The 23,609-nt window shown below is 44.8% G+C and overlaps 1 protein-coding gene across 2 annotated transcripts in view; it reads right to left on the reverse strand.

The window, feature by feature from the left end:
- The window catches only part of LOC124041019 (low-density lipoprotein receptor-related protein 8-like), a 194,351-nt gene that overhangs the window by 29,696 nt on the left and 141,046 nt on the right, over nt 1-23,609 (reverse strand). For both annotated transcript variants that reach the window (XM_046358174.1, XM_046358173.1), the window contains exons 9-13: nt 18,286-18,411; nt 10,501-10,672; nt 9,392-9,625; nt 8,740-8,858; nt 7,661-7,800 (exon numbers count right to left, since the gene is read on the reverse strand). In XM_046358174.1, the coding sequence (XP_046214130.1) occupies nt 7,661-7,800; nt 8,740-8,858; nt 9,392-9,625; nt 10,501-10,672; nt 18,286-18,411 (791 nt within the window). The remainder of the gene's footprint in view (nt 1-7,660; nt 7,801-8,739; nt 8,859-9,391; nt 9,626-10,500; nt 10,673-18,285; nt 18,412-23,609) is intronic.

The raw sequence follows: 23,609 nt of genomic DNA on the forward strand, positions 1-23,609 counted from the left end.
TTTCCTCTGGATCTTGTGTTGTCTACTCCGACATTTAATCCACAGATAAAAAGGGGAAACTAACCGTTTCTAATAATCTATTGGCCACTGGACTGGAGTGTGGGCCTCAGTTCATCTTTCAATCACCCACGTGGGTGTATGCTCCTAAAAACCAATGAGGAGATGGCAGGACTTGCAGTGTGTCAAGCGTCAAAAATATGCAGACGCTTGTTCCCACGCGCGAGTGGTTTAGATAAAATGATTGAATAAATTGTATGTGTACATTTATTTTACAACGTTCAAACTCCTTCAAGACCATTGGAAAAGCATTCCAGGTGAAGCTGGTTGAGAGTGTGCCAAGAGTGTGCCATGAGTGTGCAAAGCTGTCATCAAGACAAAGTGTGGCTACTTTGAAGAATCTAAAATATATTTTCATTGGTTTAACACTTTTTTCGGTTACTACATGATTCCATATGTGTTATTTCATAGTGTTTATGTCTTCACTATTATTCTACAATGTAGAAAATAGTAAAACAATTGATAAAAACTCTTGAATGAGCCGTGTCCAAACTTTTGACTGTTAGTGTATGCTTGCGCGCAGGCACACACACACACACACGCACACACAGACTTGCACTTCCCTCTGGCCCACCCCTACCCAGCCTCCAGCCTGTCTGTGTGTGCCATGTGACTAGGGCCAGCAGTAAAACGTTGTTATGGGTGTGTGCCAGTGTGTCAAAGCTGTGCCTGCACAACCATATGTGCCAATGGTGTGGTCCTGCCTGCAGTGTTTGTGTGTGGCACTAAGAACAACATAGATCTGGCCAGAGCTCAGCTCCTCTCCTGTTTCCTCAGTTTATTCCAAACGGTCTGTTATCCCAGAGGGGAACACAGCACAGCAGATACACATTATTTGATTTGGGTATTTTAGCAGACACTCTTATCCAGAGCGACTTACAGGAGGAATGAGGACACATCCCCAGGTTTTTCACCTTGTCGGCTCCTATAATAAACCCCTATAATAAACCCCTATGATAAACCCCTATGATAAACCCCTATAATAAACCCCTATAATAAACCCCTATAATAAACCCCTATGATAAACCCCTATAATAAACCCCTATGATAAACCCCTATGATAAACCCTATAATAAACCCCTATAATAAACCCCTATAATAAATGCCTATAATAAACCCCTATAATAAATGCCTATAATAAACCACTATAATAAACTCCTATAATAAACCACTATAATAAACCCCTATAATAAATGCCTATAATAAACCACTATAATAAACCCCTATAATAAACCACTATAATAAACCCCTATAATAAATGCCTATAATAAACCCCTATAATAAATGCCTATAATAAACCACTATAATAAACTCCTATAATTAACCACTATAATAAATCCCTATACTAAATGCCTATAATAAACCCCTATAATAAATGCCTATAATAAACCACTATAATAAACCCATATAATAAACCCCTATAATAAATGCCTATAATAAACCACTATAATAAATGCCCACTAAAATAATAAATAAACCACTATAATAAACCCTATAATAAATGCCTATAATAAACCACTATAATAAATCCTATAATTAAATAAACCACTATAATAAATAAACCCTATAATAAACTAATAAACCACTATAATAAACCACTATAATAAACCACTATAATAAATGCCTATAATAAACCACTATAATAAACCACTATAATAAACCTATAATAAATGCCTATAATAAACCACTATAATAAACCCTATAATAAACCCCTATAATAAATGCCTATAATAAACCACTATAATAAATGCCTATAATAAACCACTATAATAAACCCCTATAATAAACCACTATAATAAACCACTATAATAAATGCCTATAATAAACCACTATAATAAACTCCTATAATAAACCACTATAATAAATCCCTATAATAAATGCCTATAATAAACCCCTATAATAAATGCCTATAATAAACCACTATAATAAACCCATATAATAAACCACTATAATAAATGCCTATAATAAACCACTATAATAAATGCCTATAATAAACCACTAAAATAAATGCCTATAATAAACCACTATAATAAATGCCTATAATAAACCACTATAATAAACCCTATAATAAACCACTATAATAAATAATAAACCACTATAATAAACCACTAATAAACCACTAAATAAACCTATAATAAACCACTAATAAATGCCTATAATAAACCACTATAATAAACCACTATAATAAACCTTTATAATAAATGCCTATAATAAACCACTATAATAAATGCCTATAATAAACCACTAAAATAAACCCCTATAATAAACCACTATAATAAACCACTATAATAAATGCCTATAATAAACCACTATAATAAATGCCTATAATAAACCACTATAATAAACCCCTATAATAAATGCCTATAATAAACCCCTATAATAAACCACTATAATAAACCCTTATAATAAACCACTATAATAAACCACTATAATAAACCACTATAATAAATGCCTATAATAAACCACTATAATAAACCACTATAATAAAACTTTATAATAAATGCCTATAATAAACCACTATAATAAATGCCTATAATAAACCACTATAATAAATGCCTATAATAAACCACTATAATAAATGCCTATAATAAACCACTAAAATAAACCCCTATAATAAACCACTATAATAAACCACTATAATAAATGCCTATAATAAACCACTATAATAAATGCCTATAATAAACCACTATAATAAATGCCTATAATAAACCACTATAATAAATGCCTAAAATAAACCACTATAATAAATCCCTATAATAAATGGCAATAATAAACCCCTATAATAAATGCCTATAATAAACCCCTATAATAAACCCCTATAATAAATGGCTATAATAAACCCCTATAATAAATGCCTATATTGGAATGTAGTGGTGTCCAGTAACTGTATGGGTTTTGACTGACAGACAATCTGAACTTGAGCACCACACGCCACATGAAGTTGCCCCCCCCCCCCCCCATCCCTCCCGCTAACTGGACAACTTTTGACATGTTTTTGTTGTCTGAGTGAGGGAAATGCAGTAAATTAAGAGGACACACAAGCTAGCCAAAACGCCTGTTTGTGCACTTCACATTTCCATACCATAAAACTCATACCATACACAGTGTCAACATTTATTATCACTGTGTTAGATGTACAGTTCCGAGATGACATGGTGTCATACCCTGAGTTGTTCTGAACACAATGAGCCTATGCTAGTCTATCACAGTAGCGTTGCGTTGGGTAAAACCACTGGGGAAGCCGGGACAGATAATAATAAAATCCTTATTACAACCTATGTGTTGTGATGACTGCGCTGTTCGCTCTATAACCTGTTAGTACATCTGCCTTGACACTGATATATTTGACACTGTGATATATTTGACACTGTGATATTTTTGACACTGTGATATATTTGACACTGTGATATATTTGACACTGTGATATATTTGACACTGTGATATATTTGACACTGTGATATATTTGACACTGTGATATATTTGACACTGTGATATATTTGACACTGTGATATATTTGACACTGTGATATATTTGACACTGTGATATATTTGACACTGTGATATATTTGACACCATGATATACAGTGGGGAGAACAAGTATTTGATACACTGTCGATTTTGCAGGTTTTCCTACTTACATAGCATGTAGAGAGAGGTCTGTCATTTTTATTATAGGTACACTTCAACTGTGAGAGACGGAATCTAAAACAAAAATCCCAAAACCCTGGCTCTCTCTCTCTCGCTTTGTAAGTGGGAAAACTTGCAAAATCGGCAGTGTATCAAATACTTGTTCTCCCCACTGTATGTGGCTAATGCTGAGACAATAAGAAGACACAGTTTGTTTTATCACAAAACCGGAGAGCAACCTCTGTCAGGTGAAGTCCACAAAGCATATTGCATGTACAGTAACAGACAGTGACATGACCTACAGCATGGTGAAGCAAGCTAAAGTTGCTGACATTTTTTGGACCACTAAACAACTATTGACTTAGAACCACAGAGAGTTACCGCAAATCACAAAGAAAACAGGAGCTGCCTCCACTATTCCAGCACCATTTCAACTTCAACATTATAAAAATCACCTCTGCTTAGTCTGATAACTAAAAGATACCAAAAACTATTTAATCTAAACAACGTAAACTAAATATGATGTGGCTGTCCATGGTTCTGATTTATGTGTGTGTGTGTGTGTGTGTGTGTGTGTGTGTGTGTGTGTGTGTGTGTGTGTGTGTGTGTGTGTGTGTGTGTGTGTGTGTGTGTGTGTGTGTGTGTGTGTGTGTGTGTGTGTGTGTGTGTGTGTGTGTGTGTGTGTGTGTGTGTGTGTGTGTGTGTGTGTGTGTTATAGAGAGGTAGGTATAGGGCAGGAGGTGACTGTGTACTAATGGAGGCTTTATAGAGTTTATGAATAGTGTGTGTGTGTGTGTGTAAGTAGAAAAAACACTCACCCTGCAAGTAGAGAAATGCCACGGACTATCACTGTCATACTGTACACGCTTTTAGTTTTTGTTGTCCTATGCTACCTGGTTAAAATGTTTGCTTGCTAAACTAACTTTCATGGGCAACGATGAGCCAGCGAGTTAACAGCCTACTACATCTAGTAACATATTGAACTTCCATCCTCTTAGTCCAGTGCCACAATGTGTATTAATTCATGTTTGAATCAGAAAAGCCATTATAATCATTGGCCAGTACGGAGAATGAAGTAAAAACCACAAATCTAATCTCTATCTCCATCAAAGGGAGGCCAAATGCTCGCTGACTTCCGTTGCCTTCAATGCTACGGGCGGCAACAATGTCATACTCTTTATGACCAGACAGCATCAGATACATGGCCTACACATACAGAGACAGAGGGGCGCTGTTTCGCTCACTCTAATGCTTTCTCCTGTGAGATACATTCAGCCTCTAGAGAATCGAAGGAAAATTATGAAACAAAGAGAGACGAAAGCTAAATTATGGTTGTTTTTTTGGTAAATTTTTTGGCATCCATAAATTCGCGCCACTGCAACACGATGATCCGTTTCCCTGAATTGCATTTTGAAAGCCTAACAGCCTAACACTGTAATATCCTATTGTATAACTTAGCTAGTCACGTTAGTAATAGGACAGGCTTTCAAATGATGCTCACCTGACCCAGAATGTGATTTGTAATGGACCGTTTTGGGATTGCGTGAACAACAACAGTAATTGTGGAATGCAGGGTTGTGCATCTTGACCGGCTGCATCACCACTGAGTATGGAAACTGCTTGGCGTCCGACCGCAAGGCGCCACAGAGAGTAGTGCGTATGGCACAGTACATCACTAGAGCAGAGCTTCCTGCCATCCAGGACTTCTATACCAGGCGGTGTCAGAGGAAGGCCCTAAAAATGGCCAAAGACTCCAGTCACTCGAGTCATAGACTGTTCGCTCTGCTACCGCACGGCAAGAGGAACCGATGCACCAAGTCTGGAACCAACAGGACCCTGAACGGGTTCTACCCCCCAAGCCATAATTCTGATAAATAATTGGTTAAAAACACTCCAGGCCGGGCCGCCTGAGTGGCACAGTGGCAACGCACAATTGTACGGGTGACCCATGAGGCAACGCACAATTGTCCCAGCATCATCCAGGTTAGGGGAGGGTTTGGCCAGCCGGGATGTCCATTGTCCCATCGTACTCTAGCGACTCCTGTGGCGGGCTTAAGTATCGTGTCAAGAAGCAGTTGCCAAGCAACCTTGGCAGGGTTGTGTTTCACTCTCAACCTTCGTCTCTCCCGAGTCCATACGGGGAGAAAAAAACCCCCACTTCAGGCCACTCTTGAACAACTAAAGCTAGATAGAAAGTATGTAGAAATTATAATGGAGCTACAGTATACATTTATATACATTATAATGGACCTTATTTTATATTTCAAAATAACAGCAAATTGACTGACAAACAAATCGGTCCCCCAAAATCTGTATGAACCCCCATTGAATTTTGAAATCCCAATGCGGCCAACGAGCCAAACAGTTTGCCCAGCCCTGCTCCAAAGGGTGATAAGGACAGTCGAGCCAAACAGTTTGCCCAGCCCTGCTCCAGAGGGTGATAAGGACAGTCGAGCCAAACAGTTTGCCCAGCCCTGCTCCAGAGGGTGATAAGGACAGTCGAGCCAAACAGTTTGCCCAGCCCTGCTCCAGAGGGTGATAAGGACAGTCGAGCCAAACAGTTTGCCCAGCCCTGCTCCAGAGGGTGATAAGGACAGTGAAACAGTTTGCCCAGCCCTGCTCCAGAGGGTGATAAGGACAGTCGAGCCAAACAGTTTGCCCAGCCCTGCTCCAGAGGGTGATAAGGACAGTCGAGCCAAACAGTTTGCCCAGCCCTGCTCCAGAGGGTGATAAGGACAGTCGAGCCAAACAGTTTGCCCAGCCCTGCTCCAGAGGGTGATAAGGACAGTCGAGCCAAACAGTTTGCCCAGCCCTGCTCCAGAGGGTGATAAGGACAGTCGAGCAGGGAACAAACTGCTATACGGTAATAACATGTCTTTTTAAAAAGCATGTTTTGATATTTGATCAGGAGGACGGGTCAGTCCAGGATAATGAAAAGCTCTGTATGAGAAACACCATTAATGACTGTATCTCCTTCTGTGGTTTCTGTCTCAAGAGGGTAATGAAAAGCTCTGTATGAGAAACACCATTAATGACTGTATCTCCTTCTGTGGTTTCTGTCTCAAGAGGGTAATGAAAAGCTCTGTATGAGAAACACCATTAATGACTGTATCTCCTTCTGTGGTTTCTGTCTCAAGAGGGTAATGAAAAGCTCTGTATGAGAAACACCATTAATGACTGTATCTCCTTCTGTGGTTTCTGTCTCAAGAGGGTAATGAAAAGCTCTGTATGAGAAACACCATTAACGACTGTATCTCCTTACATTTACATTTACATTTAAGTCATTTAGCAGACGCTCTTATCCAGAGCGACTTACAAATTGGTATCTTCTTCTGTGGTTTCTGTCTCAAGTAATGAACATTCAAGTCGGAAACATTCAAATATGATTTTTGAAGAAAATGTGTCTGGATATTTAACTTATGTAGCTTTTAGACAACACTTGAAACTATTCACGTTGCATAAATAATTATTGTGCTCCTTGACTGATCTCTCTCTGACTCTGGTTCTCTCTCTCTCTCTCTGACTCTCTGACTGGTTCTCTCTCTCTCTCTCTCTCTCTCTCTCTCTCTCTCTCTCTCTCTCTCTCTCTCTCTCTCTCTCTCTCTCTCTCTCTCTCTCTCTCTCTGACTCTCTGGTTCTCTCTCTCTCTCTCTCTGACTCTCTCTCTCTGGTTCTCTCGCTCTCTCTTTCGGACTCTGGTTCTCTCTCTCTCTGACTCTCTCTGGTTCTCGCTCTCTCTCTCTCTCTCTGGTTCTCTCTCTCTCTCACTCTGACTCTGATTCTCTTTCTCTCTCTCTCTCTGGTTCTCTCTGCCTGGTTCTCTCTTTCTGGTTCTCTCTCTCTGACTCTGGTTCTCTCTCTCTCTGCCTTGATAACAGCTCATTTAAATTGTGCCCACAGATACCTAGCTCTTCCCTCTGCTCTCTCAAAACTTCACTCACAAGATGTTCCCCTTAGAGCAGGAAAACCACACACACCTCGAACACGGCCACTGCGTAGGGGTGTCCCAGTCTCTCTGAGGAGGACAGGTGTGTCCTGCGATGAGCCCCGTTCAAGTCCACACTGGAGATTAGGTGCAGCTTGGAGTCGACCCAGTAAAGACGCCTGTTGGCTACGTCTGATAAACACACACACACACACACACACACACACACACACACACACACACACACACACACACACACACACACACACACACACACACACACACACACACACACACACACACACACACACACACACACACACACACACACACACACACACACACACACACACAGGCATTAGACGATCACTTGGGCAGACAGGCATACAGTAAATAATGTATCTGCTCTGCTCTGAAAACACTGCTCACTGAAATATTTAGTCAAACAATCAATTGGGTTTAAATCAAGAAGTTGAAGTTGCAAACTCCTGGAGAGGAGTTCACTATGTAACAAACGTAACTATTTAACAAAACTAGTGAGAAGGCTATAGATGAACATATAGTTTCAAGGCTGCTTAAAGAACCAATATGTTATTGTTCAAAACAAAGCATTCACCAGGGTATATACAAGGCGCTCAACTATAATGGCCAATTCCTGTGTGTGTGTGTGTGTGTGTGTGTGTGTGTGTGTGTGTGTGTGTGTGTGTGTGTGTGTGTGTGTGTGTGTGTGTGTGTGTGTGTGTGTGTGTGTGTGTGTGTGTGTGTGTGTGTGTGTGTGTGTGTGTGTGTGTGTGTGTGTGTGTGTGTGTATATATATATATATAAATATATATATATGTGTGTATGCGTGTGTATTCTTTTGTTCCAAATATTTTTATTAAACACACACAAGAATGGTGTATAGGTATACATGACAGGTATACAATTCTTATCTAAACATAAAAGAGCATACAGGAACAACAAGACCCAGAGTTCTGGGTGCAGAACAAATAATACAGAACACGACATACAAAACAAGGACACGTAGAAAGAAAGAGGGAAGATGTCCCCCCTATCCCCCATCCCCTATTTCCCCCCCCCCTCCCAACTGCTTGGGTGGTAGGGCCAGCACATATGCGTGTGTATTCTTACCCAGGGTGATGCCATTTGGCCACTCAATGTTGTCTGACACCAGGACTTGTCGGTCCACCCCGTTCATCCCTGCCTTCTCTATCTTAGCCCGGGTGCCCCAGTCAGTCCAGTACATGAACCTGAGGAGGAGAATAACAGTGGTCCTCATCTCCTCTGTAGTGCAGTTTGGTAGAGCATGGCACTTCTAACGCCAGGGTAGTGGGGTTCGATTCCCGGGACCACCCATACGTAAATTAAACACACGCATGACTAAGTCGCTTTGGATAAAAGCATCTGCTAAATGGTATACAGTATTCTGTTCCATTAGAAGGAGATAGAAAAACCAATATGATACCACCGTATGCATGTTGACGTGGATGAACATACTACATATTACCAAACACGTGTACACATTTACATATGTGTCCAACTCTCATTCATCACAACTGATGTTGCTGACGTAATAGCAAAACATATCACAAGTACGGTGTCTGGTTGAGGACAATCTGTACCTGGACATGATATATATTACTGGTGGAAGTGCATTGGTTTTCCACTTGTTGGCGTTGTCTTTTCATCGTTGGCCCTTTGATTTCCGAGGTGGTTTGCACCAACACAAACACCCCCCCCCCCCCCCCCCACCACCAACCCCCACCCCACCACCCACACTTACCCATGCTGTGGATCCAGCGCTATGGCTCTGGGCTCGCTGAGCTCCGTGTCGACCAGGACCCTCCTCTTGAGGCCGTCGTAGGCCGAGGCCACCGAGACGGTCTTGTGGCCCGAGTCGGTCCAGTAAAGGTTGTGTTGGACCCAGTCCAGGGCCAGGCCCTCAGGGGAGAGGAGAGAGCCAGAGTCCACCAGGGTCACCTGCTGGGACGGGTCGCCCGCTTCTGGGATCAGAGCACTGGAGAGGAACATGTGAACATGGTAATAGATAGGGGTGTCAAAGTCTCGCGTTAGCTACCTCGAAAGTCAGGAGCAGGATTCAAAGCAAATAGAAAACCTGTGATTGCGATTTAATTTTAAAAGGGGATTTATGCTTGAGCTGCTGTCCGTAGCGGGGAAATCGCTTTTAAAGAAGGTCACTTCTGGCTGGACATGGCTTTATGCTGCTCCTGTAGACTTACGTTGATGCAACGTTATGGCTTCAGAAACCTTCAACTTCCTTCAAACTGCAGAGACATACAAATGGTATCCACAAGTTCCTCTGACTCTGTGCAAGTACAAAAAAAATGTGCTTAGTTGCCAAAATGTCGAACTATCCCTTTCACGGTCGGTGTCTGATGGTGAAACACTCTGTCCAGAATAGCAGCTGTTCACACAGGGAGCCGTCTTCTATCTAACGACCAGGGCGGTGAGGAGTGGTAGAGGACAGGGTGTCACTCACACTTCTGAATAGGGTGTCCTGTGAGACCTGCTCTCTCTTCTATAATGAGGACACTGTTCCAATTAGAGCAGCCCCACGGGGGGTAAGAGACACCAGGTAGAGGTAAGAGAGGTCTGACAGAAACCCTGAAGAAGGCAGCTTGCTGTCGAAAGGTTGGCTAATTATTAGAAAATGTAGCTGTGGCGGCTATCTTCTTTTTCTTACAAAGAGAAAAGAGGTACCAGTCCTGAATCATATGACTTCATTAAATATATCCAAAAGTAGTAATACATAATAGTTAAAGTCAGGGTCAAGTAGGGTTGCAAAATTCTGTAAACTTTCACAAAGTTCCCAGGTTTTCCAGAAATTCCAGTTGGAAGATTCCCGGAATCACAAGGGAAAAATAAAGTTACCTGTAGATGTTACGGTGGAAGCGGTCGCACCAGAACAGACGGTTATTAGCCACGTCTACGTCCAGCGCCACAGCATTCTTCTGGGTGGCAAGCACCTGGCGGTAGTCCCTCTTCACCGGGTCTACCCGACGGATCTCCTGACGGTTGGTGAACAGCAGGTAAGGAGACTTCCCTGGGAAAGTGGAGAGGTCGACTTATTTCACCCATAATGCACTGACTGTAAGTCGCTCTGGATAACGGCATCTGCTAAATGACTCAAATGGAAATGGAAAATGTTATTCTATTCTTATGCCCACAATTCATTCATCAGACAAGTAAACAATCTACCACAGTTGGGATTCAAACAAATATTTACAGGACTGATGTGGCCTTGCATCTAATAAATATGTCCACGACGCATACATCTTTACACTGAAAGCAATTTCAAAAAGGTGAGTCAGCCATATAGTGGTTGACAGCTTCAACACACCTGAGAGAAATTGCATTTCAGAAACTCCTGTCCGCTACCATTGAATTTCAGCCTATGATTCGAAATGACATACTATGCAACTAAACTTAGCTGAACACAGTTCTCCCCTAAAACCACGAGGAAGACGGACATGATCTCTCATTAAAACATCTCAAACTGCTGAATAGTGTCAGTATCGATCAGTCTGTCCACGCGTTATTAACCTTCCGCACCTCATTATCTAACACAAGATATAGATCAGTAACAACAGCAAACAGCATTACACACACACACACACACACACACACACACACACACCGAGCAGTACCTCACACACACACACCGAGCAGTACCTCACACACACACACCGAGCAGTACCTCACACACACACACACACGCACGCACGCACGCACGCACGCACGCGCACGCGCACGCGCACACACACACACACACACACACACACACACACACACACACACACACACACACACACACACACACACACACACACACACACACACACACACACACACACACACACACACACACACACACACACATCGAGCAGTATCTCTCACACACACACAGCCACTTCGCACACAGAGCTCATTGACTCATACCACGGTCATGACTCAATACTGAGTCACAAAGACAAATCGATACGATCATTCCCGCTGAGGTTAAACAACCTTGAGCAAAGTGAAACCAGCCAGATCATTGACTTTGAACGGGGAAGCGTTCAGTCAAAGGCTGTATCCCGGTATCTGGTTGTTCTCAGGGAGCTATAAAGATATGGATCCACTGAACTGCTATTTCAACTGGAGCTCAAGAGTAGGGTGAAGCTGCTTTAAGTGCTGAGTTTCTGTTTTTTACTCCTAATGGTTAAGGTTAGGAATAGGAAAGGAGAATCTGATCCCAGATCAGGGAAACTGATTTCTTTGTTTCTGTCTATATCGCAACTGAACGTTTCACCCACTACGGATTCTAGCTTTAAGGTAAGGGAAGCTGATCCTAGATCTGTGCCTACAGCTATATTCTATCTGGAGCCTAGAAAGTTGTCCTTCTGGAAGGTTTTCCCATCTCCACAGAGGACCTTTGGAGCTCTGTTAGAGTGACCATTGGGGTTTTGGTCACCTCCTTGACCAAGGCCCTTCTCCCCCGATTGCTCATTTTGGCCGAGCAGTCAGTTCTAGGAAGAGTCTTGGTGGTTCCAAACTTCTTCCATTTAAGAATGATGGAGGCCACTGTGTTCTTTGGGACATAAAATGCTGCAGACCTTTTTTGGTACCCTTCCCCAGATCTGTGCCTCGACCCTATCCAGTCTCGGAGCTCTACGGCCAATTCCTTCAAACTCATGGCTTGGTTTTTGCTCTGACATCCACTGTCAACTGTGGGATCTTATAGAGACAGGTGTGTGACTTTGCAAATAATTAAATTTACCACAGGTGGACTCCAAGTTGTAGAAACATCTCGAGGATGATCGATGGAAACAGGATGCACCTGAGCTCAATTTCGAGTCTCTGTTTTCAGTTTTTTATTTGTAATACATTTGCAAACATTTCTAAAAACCTATTTTTGCTTTGTCATTATGGGGTACTGTGTGTAGATTGATGAGAAAAATAATAATAATAAAATAAGGCTGTAACGTAACAAAATGTGGAAAAAGTCAAGAGGTCTGAATACTTTCTGAATGACCTGATATGATATGCAAGTGCAGACACGTGTACACACACACACGCACGCACGCACGCACGCACGCACGCACGCACACACACACACACACACACACACACACACACACACACACACACACACACACACACACACACACACACACACACACACACACACACACACACACACACACACAAAAACCTAAAGGAGTGGATAAAGACAACGATACATTATTTTCCATTAGACCACTTTTCTAACTAGCTTTAGCGACAAACTGATTCAGACTGTGAACGTGACATTCTAATTATGCTTCATGTCCTCCAGGCTCAAAAGGTGTGTCACAGCAGCTTAGCTCATTACAACTAATTAATTTTGAAAAGACGTGAGTCCCTCTTCAAATATTTCCCGAATTAAAAAAAAACATGTAAACACTGCCAGGAGGGACATTTCTCAAATTCCCCGTCTTCTCCGAAAAATACGTCCTTGTTTACACTCTTAAACAGAATTGTCCTAATTGGCAGGAGAGTGACAGTCACACTTTAGTGGCTCATTGACTAAAGAAACAGTGGTGATTGTGTGTGTTCGTTGTGTATGTGTGTCAGTGGAGGCTGGTGGGAGGAGCTATTTGAGGATGGGCTCATTGTATTGGCTGGAATAGAATAAATGTGGTTTCCATATGTTTGATGTGTTTGATACCGTTCCATTAATCCATTCCAGCCATTACAATGAACCTGTCCTCCTATAGCTCCTCCCAATAGCCTCCACTGGTGTGTCTGTGTGTGTGTTGAGGAGAGAATCAGTAGTCTTTTCCAGCCATTACAATGAACCTGTCCTCCTATAGCTCCTCCCAATAGCCTCCACTGGTGTGTCTGTGTGTGTGTTGAGGAGAGAATCAGTAGTCTTTTCCAGCCATTACAATGAACCTGTCCTCCTATAGCTCCTCCCAATAGCCTCCACTGGTGTGTCTGTGTGTGTGTTGAGGAGAGAATCAGTAGTCTTTTCCAGCCATTACAATGAACCTGTCCTCCTATAGCTCCTCCCAATAGAATAGCCTCCACTGGTGTGTCTGTGTGTGTGTTGAGGAGAGAATCAGTAGTCTTTTCCAGCCATTACAATGAACCTGTCCTCCTATAGCTCCTCCCAATAGCCTCCACTGGTGTGTCTGTGTGTGTGTTGAGGAGAGAATCAGTAGTCTTTTCCAGCCATTACAATGAACCTGTCCTCCTATAGCTCCTCCCAATAGCCTCCACTGGTGTGTCTGTGTGTGTGTTGAGGAGAGAATCAGTAGTCTTTTCCAGCCATTACAATGAACCTGTCCTCCTATAGCTCCTCCCAATAGCCTCCACTGGTGTGTCTGTGTGTGTGTTGAGGAGAGAATCAGTAGTCTTTTCCAGCCATTACAATGAACCTGTCCTCCTCCTCCCATAGCTCCTCCCAATAGCCTCCACTGGTGTGTCTGTGTGTGTGTTGAGGAGAGAATCAGTAGTCTTTTCCAGCCATTACAATGAACCTGTCCTCCTATAGCTCCTCCCAATAGCCTCCACTGGTGTGTCTGTGTGTGTGTTGAGGAGAGAATCAGTAGTCTTTTCCAGCCATTACAATGAACCTGTCCTCCTATAGCTCCTCCCAATAGCCTCCACTGGTGTGTCTGTGTGTGTGTTGAGGAGAGAATCAGTAGTCTTTTCCAGCCATTACAATGAACCTGTCCTCCTATAGCTCCTCCCAATAGCCTCCACTGGTGTGTCTGTGTGTGTGTTGAGGAGAGAATCAGTAGTCTTTTCCAGCCATTACAATGAACCTGTCCTCCTATAGCTCCTCCGAATAGCCTCCACTGGTGTGTCTGTGTGTGTGTTGAGGAGAGAATCAGTAGTCTTTTCCAGCCATTACAATGAACCTGTCCTCCTATAGCTCCTCCCAATAGCCTCCACTGGTGTGTCTGTGTGTGTGTTGAGGAGAGAATCAGTAGTCTTTTCCAGCCATTACAATGAACCTGTCCTCCTATAGCTCCTCCCAATAGCCTCCACTGGTGTGTCTGTGTGTGTGTTGAGGAGAGAATCAGTAGTCTTTTCCAGCCATTACAATGAACCTGTCCTCCTATAGCTCCTCCCAATAGCCTCCACTGGTGTGTCTGTGTGTGTGTTGAGGAGAGAATCAGTAGTCTTTTCCAGCCATTACAATGAACCTGTCCTCCTATAGCTCCTCCCAATAGCCTCCACTGGTGTGTCTGTGTGTGTGTTGAGGAGAGAATCAGTAGTCTTTTCCAGCCATTACAATGAACCTGTCCTCCTATAGCTCCTCCCAATAGCCTCCACTGGTGTGTCTGTGTGTGTGTTGAGGAGAGAATCAGTAGTCTTTTCCAGCCATTACAATGAACCTGTCCTCCTATAGCTCCTCCCAATAGCCTCCACTGGTGTGTCTGTGTGTGTGTTGAGGAGAGAATCAGTAGTCTTTTCCAGCCATTACAATGAACCTGTCCTCCTATAGCTCCTCCCAATAGCCTCCACTGGTGTGTCTGTGTGTGTGTTGAGGAGAGAATCAGTAGTCTTTTCCAGCCATTACAATGAACCTGTCCTCCTATAGCTCCTCCCAATAGCCTCCACTGGTGTGTCTGTGTGTGTGTTGAGGAGAGAATCAGTAGTCTTTTCCAGCCATTACAATGAACCTGTCCTCCTATAGCTCCTCCCAATAGCCTCCACTGGTGTGTCTGTGTGTGTGTTGAGGAGAGAATCAGTAGTCTTTTCCAGCCATTACAATGAACCTGTCCTCCTATAGCTCCTCCGAATAGCCTCCACTGGTGTGTCTGTGTGTGTGTTGAGGAGAGAATCAGTAGTCTTTTCCAGCCATTACAATGAACCTGTCCTCCTATAGCTCCTCCGAATAGCCTCCACTGGTGTGTCTGTGTGTGTGTTGAGGAGAGAATCAGTAGTCTTTTCCAGCCATTACAATGAACCTGTCCTCCTATAGCTCCTCCCAATAGCCTCCACTGGTGTGTCTGTGTGTGTGTTGAGGAGAGAATCAGTAGTCTTTTCCAGCCATTACAATGAACCTGTCCTCCTATAGCTCCTCCCAATAGCCTCCACTGGTGTGTCTGTGTGTGTGTTGAGGAGAGAATCAGTAGTCTTTTCCAGCCATTACAATGAACCTGTCCTCCTATAGCTCCTCCCAATAATAGCCTCCACTGGTGTGTCTGTGTGTGTGTTGAGGAGAGAATCAGTAGTCTTTTCCAGCCATTACAATGAACCTGTCCTCCTATAGCTCCTCCGAATAGCCTCCACTGGTGTGTCTGTGTGTGTGTTGAGGAGAGAATCAGTAGTCTTTTCCAGCCATTACAATGAACCTGTCCTCCTATAGCTCCTCCCAATAGCCTCCACTGGTGTGTCTGTGTGTGTGTTGAGGAGAGAATCAGTAGTCTTTTCCAGCCATTACAATGAACCTGTCCTCCTATAGCTCCTCCCAATAGCCTCCACTGGTGTGTCTGTGTGTGTGTTGAGGAGAGAATCAGTAGTCTTTTCCAGCCATTACAATGAACCTGTCCTCCTATAGCTCCTCCCAATAGCCTCCACTGGTGTGTCTGTGTGTGTGTTGAGGAGAGAATCAGTAGTCTTTTCCAGCCATTACAATGAACCTGTCCTCCTATAGCTCCTCCCAATAGCCTCCACTGGTGTGTCTGTGTGTGTGTGTGTGTGTGTGTCTGTGTGTGTGTTGAGGAGAGAATCATTAGTCATACTGACACCTGTTAGGTGTGTTAGATGCCCTGACCTTAAAGATCCTTTCTTCTCTATTTTGGTTAGGTCTGGGTGTGACTAGGGTGGGCATTTCTAGTTTCTTTATTTCTAGGTTGGACTGGAGGCAGCCGTCTATCGTTGTCTCTGATTGGGGATCATACTTAGGCAGCTTTTTCCCACCTGTTTGTTGTGGGCTCTTGTTTTTGTGTCGTTGCCTGTGAGCACTGCATTGACTTCACGTTTCGTTTGTTCTGTATTGTTTTGGTTTCAATTATTAAACATGTGAAACTCTACGCACGCTGCGCCTTGGTCCATTTATTCCAACGATCGTGACACATAACCACAGTCTTGGAGGAGGAACACCAACCCAACCAACCCCTCCCTCCCTGCCTCCCTGCCTCCCTCCTTGCCTCCCTCCCTCCCAACAACCAACCAACCCCTCCCTCCCTCCAACCAACCAACCCCTCCCTCCCTCCCAACAACCAACCAACCCCTCCCTCCCTCCCTCCCTGCCTGCCTCCCTGCCTCCCTCCCTCCCAACAACCAACCAACCCCTCCCTCCCTCCTCCAACCAACCAACCCCTCCCTCCCTCCCTCCAACCAACCAACCAACCAACCAACCAACCAACCAACCAACCAACCGACCAACCCCTCCCTCCCAACAACCAACCAACCAACCAACCCCTCCCTCCCTCCAACCAACCAACCAACCAACCCCTCCCTCCCTCCCTCCCTCCCTCCCTCCCTCCCTCCCTCCCTCCCTCCCAACAACCAACCAACCAACCCCTCCCTCCCTCCAAACAAACCCTCCCTCCCTCCCTCCAACCAACCAACCAACCCCTCCCTCCCTCCCTCCCAACAACCAACCAACCAACCCCTCCCTCCCTCCCAACAACCAACCAACCAACCAACCCCCCTCCTCCAAACAAACAAACCCTCCCCCCTCCCTCCCAACAACCAACCAACGCACCCCTCCCTCCCTCTAAACAACCCCTCCCTCCCTCCCAACAACCAACCAACCCCTCCCTCCCTCCCTCCCAACAACCAACCAACCCCTCCCTCCCTCCCTCCAACCAACCAACCCCTCCCTCCCTCCATCCACCCCCCCCTACCTCCCTCCCTCCCTCCCTCCAACCGACCAACCCCTCCCTCCCCCAACAACCAACCAACCCCTCCCTCCAAACAAACAACCCCTCCCTCCCAACAACCAACCAACCAACCAACCCCTCCCTCCAAACAAACAACCCCTCCCTCCCTCCCAACAACCAACCAACCCCTCCCTCCCTCCAACCAACCCCTCCCTGCCTCCCTCCAACCAACCCCTCCCTCCCTCCAAACAAACCCTCACTCCCTCCCTCCCTCCCAACAACCAACCAACGCACCCCTCCCTCCCTCCCTCCCTCCAAACAACCCCTCCCTCCCTCCCTCCCAACAACCAACCAACCAACCCCTCCCCCCGCACTCCCTCCCTCCCTCCCAACAACCAACCAACCCCTCACTCCCTCCCTCCCAACAACCAACCAACCCCTCCCTCCCTCCCTCCCTCCAAACAACCCCTCCCTCCCTCCCAACAACCAACCAACCAACCCCTCCCTCCAAACAACCCCTCCCTCCCTCCCTCCAAACAACCAACCCCTCCCTCCCTCCCAACAACCAACCAACCCCTCCCTCCCTCCAAACAACCAACCCCTCCCTCCCTCCAAACAAACCCTCACTCCCTCCCTCCCAACAACCAACCAACGCACCCCTCCCTCCCTCCCTCCAAACAACCCCTCCCTCCCTCCCAACAACCAACCAATCCCTCCCTCCCAACAACCAACCAATCCCTCCCTCCCTCCCTCCCAACAACCAACCAACGCACCCCTCCCTCCCACCAACCAACCCCTCCCTCCCTCCCTCCCTCCAAACAACCCCTAACTCCCTCCCTCCCCTCCTCACCTTCTGCTTTACAGGTCTTGGTGACGGGGTCCATCTCATAGCCTTGGTAACATTCACACTTGAAGTCTCCCTTGTAGTTGATGCAGATCTGGCTGCAGGCGTTGGGGTTCTCACACTCATCAATGTCTGAGGAGGAGGAGGGGGTCATCAATCACACTCATCAATGTCTGAGGAGGAGGGGGGGTCATCAATCACACTCATCAATGTCTGAGGAGGAGGGGGGGTCATCAATCACACTCATCAATGTCTGAGGAGGAATGGAGGGGGGCCATCAATCACACTCATCAATGTCTGAGGAGGGGGGTTATCAATCACACTCATCAATGTCTGAGGAGGAGGGGGTCATCAATCACACTCATCAATGTCTGAGGAGGAATGGAGGGGGGTCATCAATCACACTCATCAATGTCTGAGGAGGAATGGAGGGGGGGTCATCAATCACACTCATCAATGTCTGAGGAGGAATGGAGGGGGGGTCATCAATCACACTCATCAATGTCTGAGGAGGAGGGGGGTCATCAATCACACTCATCAATGTCTGAGGAGGAATGGAGGGGGGTCATCAATCACACTCATCAATGTCTGAGGAGGAATGGAGGGGGGGGTCATCAATCACACTCATCAATGTCTGAGGAGGAATGGAGGGGGGGGTCATCAATCACACTCATCAATGTCTGAGGAGGAATGGAGGGGGGGTCATCAATCACACTCATCAATGTCTGAGGAGGAATGGAGGAGGGGGGTCATCAATCACACTCATCAATGTCTGAGGAGGAATGAAGGAGGGGGGTCATCAATCACACTCATCAATGTCTGAGGAGGAATGGAGGGGGGTCATCAATCACACTCATCAATGTCTGAGGAGGAATGGAGGGGGGTCATCAATCACACTCATCAATGTCTGAGGAGGAAAGGAGGGGGGTCATCAATCACACTCATCAATGTCTGAGGAGGAAAGGAGGGGGGTCATCAATCACACTCATCAATGTCTGAGGAGGAATGGAGGGGGTCATCAATCACACTCATCAATGTCTGAGGAGGAATGGAGGAGGGGGTCATCAATCACACTCATCAATGTCTGAGGAGGGGGGGGTCATCAATCACACTCATCAATGTCTGAGGAGGAATGGAGGGGGGGTCATCAATCACACTCATCAATGTCTGAGGAGGAATGGAGGGGGGGGTCATCAATCACACTCATCAATGTCTGAGGAGGAAAGGAGGGGGTCATCAATCACACTCATCAATGTCTGAGGAGGAATGGAGGGGGGTCATCAATCACACTCATCAATGTCTGAGGAGGAATGGAGGGGGGGGGGGTCATCAATCACACTCATCAATGTCTGAGGAGGAATGGAGGGGGGGGTCATCAATCACACTCATCAATGTCTGAGGAGGAATGGAGGGGGGTATCAATCACACTCATCAATGTCTGAGGAGGAATGGAGGAGGGGGGGGTCATCAATCACACTCATCAATGTCTGAGGAGGGGGGTCATCAATCACACTCATCAATGTCTGAGGAGGAATGGAGGGGGGTCATCAATCACACTCATCAATGTCTAAGGAGGAATGGAGGAGGGGGGTCATCAATAACACTCATCAATGTCTGAGGAGGAATGGAGGAGGAGGGGGGTCATCAATCACACTCATCAATGTCTGAGGAGGAATGGAGGGGGGTCATCAATAACACTCATCAATGTCTGAGGAGGAATGGAGGAGGGGGGGGGGGGTCATCAATCACACTCATCAATGTCTGAGGAGGAATGGAGGAGGGGGGGTCATCAATCACATTCATCAATGTCTGAGGAGGAATGGAGGGGGGGGGTCAACAATCACATTCAACAATGTCTGAGGAGGAATGGAGGAGGGGGTCAACAATCACATTCATCAATGTCTGAGGAGGAATGGAGGGGGGTCAACAATCACATTCATCAATGTCTGAGGAGGAATGGAGGGGGGTCAACAATCACACTCATCAATGTCTGAGGAGGAATGGAGGAGGGGGTCATCAATCACATTCATCAATGTCTGAGGAGGAATGGAAGAGGAGGGGGGGTATCAATCACACTCATCAATGTCTGAGGAGGAATGGAGGGGGGTTCATCAATCACACTCATCAATGTCTGAGGAGGAATGGAGGAGGAGGGGGGTTATCAATCACACTCATCAATGTCTGAGGAGGAGGGGGTCATCAATCACACTCATCAATGTCTGAGGAGGATTGGAGGAGGAGGGGGTTATCAATCACACTCATCAATGTCTGAGGAGGAATGCAGGAAGGGGGGTATCAATCAACTGGACTAATAGCTCAATGGGGGGGGGTTATCAATCACACTGGACTAATAGCTCAGTGGGGGGGTATCAATCACACTGGACTAATAGCTCAGTGGGGGTTATCAATCAACTGGACTAATAGCTCAGTGGGGGGGGTTATCAATCACACTGGACTAATAGCTCAGTGGGGGGGATATCAATCACACTGGACTAATAGCTCAGTGGGGGGTATCAATCACACTGGACTAATAGCTCAGTGGGGGGTTATCAATCACACTGGACTAATAGCTCAGTGGGGGGTATCAATCACAATGGACTAATAGCTCAGTGGGGGGGCTCAGTGGGGGGGGGACTAATAGCTCAGTGGGGGGTATCAATCAACTGGACTAATAGCTCAGTGGGGGGGGGGGGTTATCAATCAACTGGACTAATAATGGGGGGGCAATCAACTGGACAGCTCAGTGGGGGTTATCAATCAACTGGACTAATAGCTCAGTGGGGGGTTATCAATCAACTGGACTAATAGCTCAGTGGGGGGTTATCAATCAACTGGACTAATAGCTCAGTGGGGGGTTATCAATCAACTGGACTAATAGCTCAGTGGGGGGGGGTTATCAATCAACTGGACTAATAGCTCAGTGGGGGGTTATCAATCAACTGGACTAATAGCTCAGTGGGGGTTATCAATCAACTGGACTAATAGCTCAGTGGGGGGGTTATCAATCAACTGGACTAATAGCTCAGTGGGGGTTATCAATCAACTGGACTAATAGCTCAGTGGGGGGTTATCAATCAACTGGACTAATAGCTCAGTGGGGGGTTATCAATCAACTGGACTAATAGCTCAGTGGGGGGGTTATCAATCAACTGGACTAATAGCTCAGTGGGGGGGACTTATCAATCAACTGGACTAATAGCTCAGGGGGTTATCAATCAACTGGGGGGGGGTTATCAATCAACTGGACTAATAGCTCAGTGGGGGGGGTTATCAATCAACTGGACTAATAGCTCAGTGGGGGGGGGTTATCAATCAACTGGACTAATAGCTCAGTGGGGGGTTATCAATCAACTGGACTAATAGCTCAATCAACTGGACTAATAGCTCAGTGGGGGGGTTATCAATCAACTGGACTAATAGCTCAGTGGGGGGTTATCAATCAACTGGACTAATAGCTCAGTGGGGGTTATCAATCAACTGGACTAATAGCTCAGTGGGGGTTATCAATCAACTGGACTAATAGCTCAGTGGGGGGTTATCAATCAACTGGACTAATAGCTCAGTGGGGGGTTATCAATCAACTGGACTAATAGCTCAGTGGGGGGTTATCAATCAACTGGACTAATAGCTCAGTGGGGGGTTATCAATCAACTGGACTAATAGCTCAGTGGGGGGTATCAATCAACTGGACTAATAGCTCAGTGGGGGGGGATCAATCACACTGGACTAATAGCTCAGTGGGGGGATATTTAGCAGATGTTCTAAATGTAATGAACCATTGGCATATGTAAATGTACATCCGTCTGTGTGTGTGTGTGTGTGTGTGTGTGTGTGTGTGTGTGTGTGTGTGTGTGTGTGTGTGTGTGTGTGTGTGTGTGTGTGTGTGTGTGTGTGTGTGTGTGTGTAGAGAGAGAGAGAGAGAGAGAGAGAGAGAGAGAGAGAGAGAGAGAGAGAGAGAGAGAGAGAGAGAGAGAGAGAGAGAGTGTGTGTGTAGTTGTGCATTAAATGTGGGGATAAAGAGATATGTCACCTTGGACCAAGCTCGTTTCTCTTGATAAAATAAAATATGTGGCTTACAAGCTGCAATTCAATAAGCTGTATTTCAGAGAGAAGAACATATGAAAGGTTCTGTGAGTTCCAGTCTTCCCGTTTCTCCTCAGATAGCAGTCTGTACTTTGAAGACAAAGTGTCATAACAGAGACATAACCTCAAGGACGGTCAGTGTGTATACTGTACTACTTACTATGTGTGTATACTGTACTACTTACTATGTGTGTATACTGTACTACTTACTATGTGTGTATACTGTACTACTTACTATGTGTGTATACTGTACTACTTACTATGTGTGTGTACTGTACTACTTACTATGTGTGTATACTGTACTACTTACTGTGTGTGTATACTGTACTACTTACTATGTGTGTATACTGTACTACTTACTATGTGTGTATACTGTACTACTTACTATGTGTGTATACTGTACTACTTACTATGTGTGTATACTGTATGTGTATACTGTACTACTTACTATGTGTGTATAATGTACTACTTACTATGTGTGTATACTGTACTACTTACTGTGTGTGTATACTGTACTACTTACTATGTGTGTATACTGTACTACTTACTATGTGTGTATACTGTACTACTTACTATGTGTGTATACTGTACTACTTACTATGTGTGTATACTGTACTACTTACTATGTGTGTGTACTGTACTACTTACTATGTGTGTATACTGTACTACTTACTGTGTGTGTATACTGTACTACTTACTATGTGTGTATACTGTACTACTTACTATGTGTGTATACTGTACTACTTACTATGTGTGTATACTGTACTACTTACTATGTGTGTATACTGTATGTGTATACTGTACTACTTACTATGTGTGTATACTGTACTACTTACTATGTGTGTATACTGTACTACTTACTATGTGTGTATACTGTACTACTTACTATGTGTGTATACTGTACTACTTACTATGTGTGTGTACTGTACTACTTACTATGTGTGTATACTGTACTACTTACTATGTGTGTATACTGTACTACTTACTATGTGTATGTATACTGTACTACTTACTATGTGTGTATACTGTACTACTTACTATGTGTGTATACTGTACTACTTACTATGTGTGTATACTGTATGTGTATACTGTACTACTTACTATGTGTGTATACTGTACTACTTACTATGTGTGTATACTGTACTACTTACTATGTGTGTGTACTGTACTACTTACTATGTGTGTATACTGTACTACTTACTGTGTGTGTATACTGTACTACTTACTATGTGTGTATACTGTACTAC

This window comes from Oncorhynchus gorbuscha, linkage group LG08, assembly GCF_021184085.1.
Source record: "Oncorhynchus gorbuscha isolate QuinsamMale2020 ecotype Even-year linkage group LG08, OgorEven_v1.0, whole genome shotgun sequence".
NCBI lineage: Eukaryota > Metazoa > Chordata > Actinopteri > Salmoniformes > Salmonidae > Oncorhynchus > Oncorhynchus gorbuscha.